At 37.4% G+C, this 9,442-nt stretch overlaps 1 protein-coding gene across 1 annotated transcript in view; it reads right to left on the bottom strand.

Moving 5' to 3' along the window:
- The window catches only part of LCLAT1 (lysocardiolipin acyltransferase 1), a 301,927-nt gene that overhangs the window by 83,177 nt on the left and 209,308 nt on the right, over nt 1–9,442 (bottom strand). Inside the window, exon 5 of the mRNA XM_006835164.1 lies at nt 5,865–5,981. Within this exon, the coding sequence (XP_006835227.1) occupies nt 5,865–5,981 (117 nt within the window). The remainder of the gene's footprint in view (nt 1–5,864; nt 5,982–9,442) is intronic.

A 9,442-nucleotide genomic window follows, 5' to 3' on the forward strand; every position in this document is an offset into this window, starting at 1 on the left:
GGGGGGGGAAGAAAGAGTCCCCACTGAATAGTTATCATCTTGTCTAGATGGGTCTGGTGAAAGGAGATGGGGATAAGATTTGTAGGATTCAATAGTGAATAACTGTTATCATGACTAATCGCAACTGTCACACTTGTAAAGGTATAAGTTTTGTAACAAAAAAAGGGGAGTGTTTAATCTTACAGTCCAGAAATAGAGGACCCTAGGACCATCAAGAGAGGAAAGTACAAATAGAATGCGGGACCTTATCTAGAGAAGCAGCAGCGCCAGAGATGGAGGCGGAGATGGGGGCATGGAGAGGGGGAGCGGCTGAGGACTCTAGATTCATCAACTAAGAAGAGAAGGACTAAGAACTGGTGGCCAGGAGCAGACTTGTAGAATGTGCCCTTTGGAGATGTAAATTATTATATATGCCTAAGTGAGTTTTTTTGTTTGTGTGTTTTTTAAAAAGCTAAAGTGGATAGAGAGAAATACTTTTAACCGATGGTATATAGAAACCGATGGTTTCATTCAGTGTAATGAAACAAATTATATGAATTGTTGAATGTGAAACTGATGATGTGCCCTGTAAACTTTCACTCAATGCACAATAAAAACCTTAAATTAAAACAAAACAAAAAGCCCTATATAAGATTGTTATGAATCGGAATTGACTCCATGGCACAACAACAATAGAGGTTATGATCTCTTAAGTACACAATAAAACTTTTTTACAACTACTGTTACAAGAATAACATTTTTATATATTGTTAAATTACATATTTAACAATATATAAAATTGTTTTCCAAGTGTTCCTAACCTACGAGAGAATGATATTCTAAACAGAGGAACAAAAAGTACTTTTCCTGTTTTGCAGTTCCACTTAATCAAAGCTTTCTGATTTGAACCACGAAAATTTTATTTGAAAAGTTGGTTTGAACTGACCTTGAGGTCCAGGATAATGCACTGGACCTCAAGGTCAGTCTGAATTGCAAGGTCAGTGGGTCAAACCCACCAGCTGCTCCTCAGAAACCCTATACAGGGTCACTATGAGTCGGAATCGACTCAATGGCACTTAACAACAACAAAGTTTTCTGGTAAGACTTTACCCTCAATTTATTGATATCCTGAGTCTCTCATGTATCCCTTTGTGTTGATGGCCTAACAGATGGTTTGTTGTTGTTGTTAAGTGTTGTCGAGTCAGTTCAGACTCATAGTGACCCTGTATAGGGTTTCCAAGGAGCAGCTGTTGAGTTTGAACTGTCAACTTTGTGGTTCAAATCAACCTTGCAGTCCAGTGCATTATTCCGCAGTGCCACACCAGACATGTCTGAGCAGTAAAGATGCTACTTTATGATAATTTCTTTAATATGTGGTCTCCAGGGTTCCATGGGAATATTTGTGTACAATGGTCTTTTTTTTCATACAATTTATTATTAAAAAATGGATCTTAAGGGCCCAAAGATTAAGAAAGCTGTTCTGGGACCCTTCTTCAGATTCTTTTTATAAAAGGATACTCTTGACTTATTGATGACCTGTAAGATCCATATTATAACTAACCCTAGATAAAGCTTTCAGTCTCTTCTCTCTGTTTATCTGACACCTTCAGAAATTAGAGCTGTCCCGACTCTCCAACAGATTCCTCTTCAGCTTGCTACACACGTGAACTCAGCAGCAACAACCAACAACTACCTTGGGACTTCCATCCTTCCTCTCTGCCCATACCTGGCCTGTTTAGTTTTTTTAGTTTTTTTTTAATGTTTCTTAGAGAAAATGACCACTTGCTGTTGTTACACTCTATGATTTGGAAGCTCTCTCAATTACTTTAACACTATAAATATAAAGGCAACGAGTTAATAAAAAGAGCATGGCCCATGTAGTCAGACAAACTTCATTCCTGTAATTCTGATGAGTTGCTTTACCTCCATTTCTTTCACAGTTTGAGCCATTTTAAAGTTATGGTTTCCCATGTTATACTGTTGGTAAGTGGTGTTGAGTGGCTGGTGGGTCTGAACTGTGGACCGTGTAGTTACCAGCACCACACTAGCACTTCAGGTCTAGTATCATCATTACGGTATTTCTTATTGTTAGTATTATTATAGTGTACAGGGTCCATCCTGGTTTTCTAACTAACGCAAAATTGAACTCTCATTTTTACTGATATACAGAATCTGTATCAGTTGTCAGTCTGGCAAGAAAAATTACATAATGTGGCTGTTGACTAGTGGTTTGAGTGATTAACTAAGCAATATACAACCTTCAAAGTTATAAATCAGTTCACCAATATTTCCCAATTTTCAGAATAAGGATACATATATCCTTATCCATTGTACAATAATCTCTCAATTCTTCTGTTTATGTTTAGAGGAAGATCTTCATTAACCAAAAGATGTGTTCCAATGGCAAACTTGTGTTGTTAAAAATTTCATTAGAGAACAAATCAGTAGATGAATGTGATACAGGATGTCAGAAATGCCTTTAAATAAATCATTACGTGCTACAAAAGGTCATATTCTGTGAGGAAGTAAAAACATACACTGTTGAATGAGATGGAGAAGTTAAGTTAGATGCAGTAAGTAGTGGTATAATATTCAAAACAAAACAAAACAAAACTACCCCACTCCACTCTATAAGCATTTAACTCTTCTTCATGAGCCTATGTGGGTAGATGGATATTCCCTATTCATGACTGTCAAGTCCAGAAGTCCAGACCATGCCGTTTACAATCAAAGAATGTTAAAAGCAACCCAAACTCTGGAGACATACTTTGTTTACCATATGTGTCCCTTCCCCCTCACACCACCAAAATATGTATTCTAAGTCCTAACCTCATACTTGTGGATGTAACTCCATTTGGGAACAAGGCTTCCTTTATGTTAACGAGGCCCTATCAGTAAATGGTGTATTTTTGTTGCTTTTTTGTAGTGCGGGTAAAAGTTTACTGAACATATTAATTTCCTATTCAATTTATACACGTTTTATTTCATGACATTAGTTGTGATTCCCTCAATACAACAGCACTCTTCCCACTTCTTCCTTGGTTTCTTCATTTCCATCCATCCTTCCTTCCTGTCCCTTCCTGCCTTCTGTTTATGGGCAATTCTGCCCTATTAGTCTTGCCTGGTTGACTGGTCTGAAAAGTACATTCCTCACATGCGTTATTAACTTCATAGTTCCAGGTCTGAAGGGTATCTAAGTGGATGTGCTGGTTTTTATCTAGCTCCTTCGATCTGAATTAAATAAAGTGGTCTAATGACATCTACCATTTGTTGGTTTGTCATACTGTGGTAATTTACATGTTACTCTGATTCTGGTAGCTATGCTACTGGTATTTCAAATATCAGCAGGGTCACCCATAGAGGACACGCTTCAGAGGAGCATTCAGACTAAGACAAATTAGGAAGAAAAGTCTGACAGTATACTTCTGAAAACCCTATGGATCATGACAGATTCTTGTCTGACATAATGCTGGAAGATGAGCCCCCTGGGTTGGAAAGCACTCAAAGTACAAAGTGGCCACAACAATGGTCTCAAGCATATAAATGACCAAGAAAATGGCAAATGACCTGCATGTTACGTTCTGTAATATGTAGGGTCACCAACTCAAAAGCAACTAATGATTGTGCTGTCTGTTACTATTTGCCAGATTTCTGGGAAATGGAAGATGGAGAGTTTTAACTTGGGCTATAGCCACAATTCACAGAAGTACATCCTTTTGATCCAGGATGAACAAAACACCTAGATCAGCCTCAGCCTGTTTCTCCCTGTTCTTCCACTTAGGAAAGGAGGCTGGACCACCCTCTTCCGTGGGGAAAAAGTCTGAGAAGGAATGGCATTGCTGAGTGGCTGTTTGGTCTTTGCCGAGTGTGTTATATTTTTTGAACTTGGCTGTGCTGTACCTCAGAAAGAGGGGAGCCACACTACACTGTGATTTAATATTGTAGGATGTGTTTCAGCCAATTGCATTTGAGATACGTGAACTGAAAAGCAAGCAAAGATAGGGGTGGATGCCTTGCCACATGAAAATCACCCAAGAACTGAAGATCCAAAGTGGAAACCAGACAAAGGGCCTTCCTGCAGAGCTGATGCAGATAAAGCCTTTCCCTAGAGCCAGGGCCCTGACTGCAGACATCCAGTCTCCTAAACTGAGAAAATAAATATGAGGGGGCAGCAACAAGGTCACACACACACACACACACACACACACACACACACACACACACAAAAAAAAAAAAAAACCAGAATTGAAAGAGAATGAAATATTTCAATTAACTTTTTCAAACCACTTTGTAGGTTTGTTAAAGCCACCAACTTGTAGTATTTCTGTTCTAATAGCAGTGAATAACTAAGAAACTAAAACAATGTGATTCTGGATTGATTGTGGACATTTCTGCAAAATCACAGCTACCTAGCTGTAAAGCAGTTTCATCTTGGGAAGGCTCATTAACTAGGTTGTTCTCTGCATCTTAAAGCTTATCAAGTAGTGCCATTTAAGACAAAAAGCAAAAACTTTATACCTTTTCTTACATAATGGTTCAAGAACTTTTACATTAGGCTCAAACAGTTTTATATGGCAATTTGGAAATAACCAGATGAAGGTGATAATTTGTCACAGATGGCACTAGGGGACTTCGGAAAAGCTACTATACAACGAAAATTGGAATTAAACAATATACTTACTAGAAATCAGAGTGGAGAAAAGAAACATCTGAATATGAGTATTCTGTTTGGTGATTCTGGGCTTTGAATTGTTCTTATAAAGTCAATAAAAATTCAACAATGTTTCTGGATAACTCCTTCTTCATATAGACCGATATGTGTGGTTTATCTTTATGTGCACATGTGTCCTCAGAGATATACCAAGGGGCATCGATAAGTTTGTGGAAAAATGGAATTATTTTTTATTGTAATTTATCATGTGCCCATTCTATAATTTATGTAAAGGAAATATTCCATTATCTTTTCATTTCATTTTTCCATAAGCTTTTTAAAGCTCCCTCATAAACATATAAATATGAAGAGCTATGATAGAAGTGCCAGGTGCTGGAGTCCTAGTGTGGCACTTTAGGATAAGCATTTGATTGTTAGCTACAAGGCTGGTAGTTCAAATCCACCAGCCACTCCTCAGAAACCCTATACAGGGTCACTATGAGCCAGAATCAATTTGGCACAACAATGATAAAAGCACAACTCGGTTTTCACATAACAAAAACACCAAAACTTAAACATTTAAATGGATGTGTTATAAATAGAGTGCCTTGTCCTCATATACCCTTCCATGGATAAGAGAAGAAGTGTGATGTAGTCCTGTTAGGAGGCACACAGGAGGATGTCGAAGAGGAGGTTGTAGAGCTGACTACTATGACCTGAAATTGCCACTTCTGTTCACCTACACAGTGGAGAGAGACCTTCCTACTGGCTAGTCACACTTAATGAATGGAATAAGGAATGTACAAATATTTTTTAAACCATGAAGAACTATAGCAATCTAAGACAGTAAAAGATTTCTCAAATCCTAGGAGCCAACCACATTGTCAATATAAATACGAAAACATTTTCAAGAAAATTTTGCTGTCTTAAGAAACATTTTTGAATGACTTTATATATAGTCTAATTTAACGTATTACTTTTTGTCTGTTCCAAAAAAATGAGGAAGAAATTTCTTTTACAAAGAAACCTTTTATATTTCTAAAGAATATATAATGAAACATTTTAGTGCATGAGTTCACCTAAGTATAAATAGTTAATCTATTTCATTTATTGAGATAAAGTGTGAAAAAGTGCTTTATAAATTCTAAAGGGCTATATGTAAAGGTGAGCAATTTTTTGCCACGTAAAGAGTATAAAAAGTATAAAAAGATACATTTTTGAGATGGATGCTTACCTTCTCTTAGACGGTCCACTACAAAAGTAAAGCCTGTAGTTCTCGGGTGTATGACATATTCATATTTCTGCAGTCCATTCTGTTCAGCAAACTCATTACTTCGAGCCTTGCTATTTTCTAAACAAATCAACAGACCATTAGATGCCATAAAATAAATGGAGGAAATAATTTTCTTTGATAGAAATGGCAGTTAATTGTTCTGCAATTAGTAGATCTAATATACTGAGTCAAAAGCGAAAACACAAACATTTCAGTTAGTCTCTTGCAAAGATCCTACCATATTCATTAAATTACAAAGAAATGATTAATAAACTGTTCTGAAATTCATATTGAAATCTTTAAATTCTTTAAAAGACTTCATAAAAGCCACTATACAATGAAAACTAAAATGTAAATAAAATATTAATAAATGATTTTCATAAAACAGTTCTTACATAATAAAAACTGATATACTAAAACATATTATCCTAATAAAATAAAGCAAAAATGCTAATAAAACATAAAGACCTAGACATCCAGAGGAAATTACCAGCAATTTGCCAAATATGAGATTAACATTTTTTTTTACCCAATAATTCAGGCCTTTAGTGAAAAGCAAAATATCTGCCTTGCTCAGGCATAGAGCATGTTAATATCTCTAACCAAAACCACTCCACAACAGAATGGGCACATGATTAGCACATCATGTACAAACATCTGAACATGGTTTGGCTGAATATAGTTACAGACTCAAGTATATGTTCCAATTGTTGGCAAAAATTTCTTTTTCCATTCTATGAGGTAACTTTATAAGTTCCAAGAAGAACCAAACCCATTATTCAGCAAATATATTTGGAAAAAGTAAAGTGTTCAGAAATTATTTGGCCTCAGCTGTTGGAGATCATGAAGAAGCTTCTGATGACAGCAGATGCTAAAACCTGCACCCTAAAATTCAAAGACTATTCCAAGTCATAAGATAAATACCTATATAAACTCAATTTTCCTAGGAGTACATTTAAGATCACTAAGTCCTCAACAACTCAATAAATAAATAAATAAGAACATTTACAGGGCCTTAAAAAGCTTTGTGGGAAAATTCCATTTTTCTTTTCATTCAATTTCTACACAAACTTTGTGAAGCCCACTTATATATGCATTCCACAACATTACATTAATTCAAAGAATGCTCCTACATAAGGTGTTACATCATTTTATAATTTAGGAAGCTGAATCCAAGAATTAAAAATACTTAAGAGATCCCAAGTCGAAAGTAAAGACCCTAAACAAAGAAAATAACAAAATCCTCTCCCATTCATCTGAGAATATGATGGGAATGGGGTTAAAAAATAGTATTTTATAACAGCTAAGAGGAGTTCATATGCATGGGAAAGCTGGACAGTGAATACAGACCATAAAAGAATTGATGCTTTTGAGTTATGGTGTTGGAGGAGAATAGTGAAAGTGCCCTGGGCTGCCAAAAGAACCAACAGATCTGTGTTGGAAGAGAAGTGCAGCCAGAGTGCTCCTTGGAGGCCAGGATAGCTAAACTTGATCTCTTATACTTTGGACACGTTGTCAGGAGGGACCAGTCTCTAGAGAAGGATATTATGTTTGGGAAGGTGGAGGGTCAGACAAAAATAGGAAGACCCCAGTGAGACAGATTGGCAAAGTGGCAGCATCCATGGGCTGAAGCGTGGCAACAGTAAGTAGTGAGGTTGGCCCAAGATCGGGCAGTGTCTCGTTCTGTTGTGCATAAGGTCGCTATGAGTCAGTACCGACTCGATGGCACCTAACAACAACAAGAGGAGTTCTGGTATGATGCCATTGGATAAGCACTGTACTACAAACTTCAAGGTTGGCAGTGCAAACTCTGTATAGGGTCACTATGAGTTGGAACCGCCTCAATGGCACATTACAAGAAGATCTTAAATAGGTACTTGGAGACCCAAGGACAAAGATGAGTCTTAATTAAATACTCTTCAGTTTGTTCGACTTAAATTGAACACTGTTGTAGAATATGAAAACAAGGTTAAATAGTTCTAAACCGTGTAGCCATAGTGGAAAAAGACAAAAATAATTAGAGATACAGAATAATTGCTGTTGCTAAGTGTCATCGAGTTGGTTTCGACTCATAGCAACCCTGTATAGGGTTTCTGAGGCTGTAAATCTTTGCAGGAGCAGAAAGCCTCATTTTTCTCCAATGGAGCAGCCAATGCACTTAAACCACCAACTTTGTGGTTCATAGTTCAGTGCTTATGCTTTGGAACCACCGTGTTCCCAGATTAATTAGGAATACAGATTTTTCCTTCCATCCTTACCTATGCACCCTAAACTCAATCCAAGTCACTGCCAATGAATGGATTGTAACTCAGAAACCCCAAATAGGGTTTTTAAGACTGTAAGGAGTCAGATAGCCTCAACTTTCTCCTGCAGAGTGTCTGGTAGGTTTGAACCATCGAAGGCTCTGCTAATAAGTATTAATATCTTAGTTTCAGATCATAACTTGTCAGCTTCTTTCCTAAAGCACCCCACTCCAGCACTCCTTCCACCTCAATGAGACTACTAACAACCGTGCTGTCCTCAAACAAGCCAGGATGCTACCACCACAGGGTCTGTGCAGTTGCTCTTCCCTCTAGTTGAAATGCCATTTGCCTAAGATTTCTGCACAGTTTGTCTTTGCTCACTTGGTCTCTACTTAAATAAAAATTGAAGAGAGGTTTTCTCTAACCCCTTTATATAAAACTGCACTTCTATCCCCTTCTATTATTCTCTATCTCTTTATACTGCTTTAATTTGCTTCTTACGACTACCTGACCTATTTTATCACCAGGTGGTGGTGGTGGTTATGTGCTGTGGAGTCGGTTCCAACTCATAGCGACCCTGTACAGGGTTTCCGAAGCTGTAAATCCTTATGGGAGCAGAAAGCCTAACCTTTCACCCATGGAACAGCTGGTGGTTTCGAACTGCTGACCTTAAGGTTGGCAGCCCGATTCGTAACCACTATGTTACCAGAGCTCTTTATTTTATCACTTAGTAATGTATTATCTATCTTTCCTCATAGAATGAAAGTTAAACACTGTTCACTTTGTTTTTTATACAAAACCCCAGCTACTCATATTTATTACAAGAAGAAGTACAAGGGTGTCTAACTGTATTGTTGTTAAGTGCTGTTGAGTAGGTTCCAACTCATAACCACCCTGTATGGGGTTTCCAGGGAGAGGCTGTTGAGTTTGAACCACCGACCTTTCGGTTCAAACCGACCTTGTGGCCCAGTGCATTATCCTGCAGTACCACACCATGGATATGTATAAGGGTGTATATATGAAAATGACAAAATTGTCGGATTGGAAAACTTGGCAACAGAACAACGGGATGGTGGCACAACATAATTGATGCAATTGGTTTTATTGCATTATACAGGATAAATTTTGAAATGAAATTTGAAAATTTTTACAAGTAAAATTTTTTTAGAGAAAATGACCAAAAACAATGGACCAAAATTGTTGTTGTTGTCAGGTGCCATCGAGTCGGAACCGACTCATAGCGACTCCATGCACAGCAGAACGAAACAATGTTCGATCCTGGGCCAACCTCACCAC

Source organism: Chrysochloris asiatica, unplaced genomic scaffold, assembly GCF_000296735.1.
Source record: "Chrysochloris asiatica unplaced genomic scaffold, ChrAsi1.0 scaffold00016, whole genome shotgun sequence".
In the NCBI taxonomy this organism is placed as follows: domain Eukaryota; kingdom Metazoa; phylum Chordata; class Mammalia; order Afrosoricida; family Chrysochloridae; genus Chrysochloris; species Chrysochloris asiatica.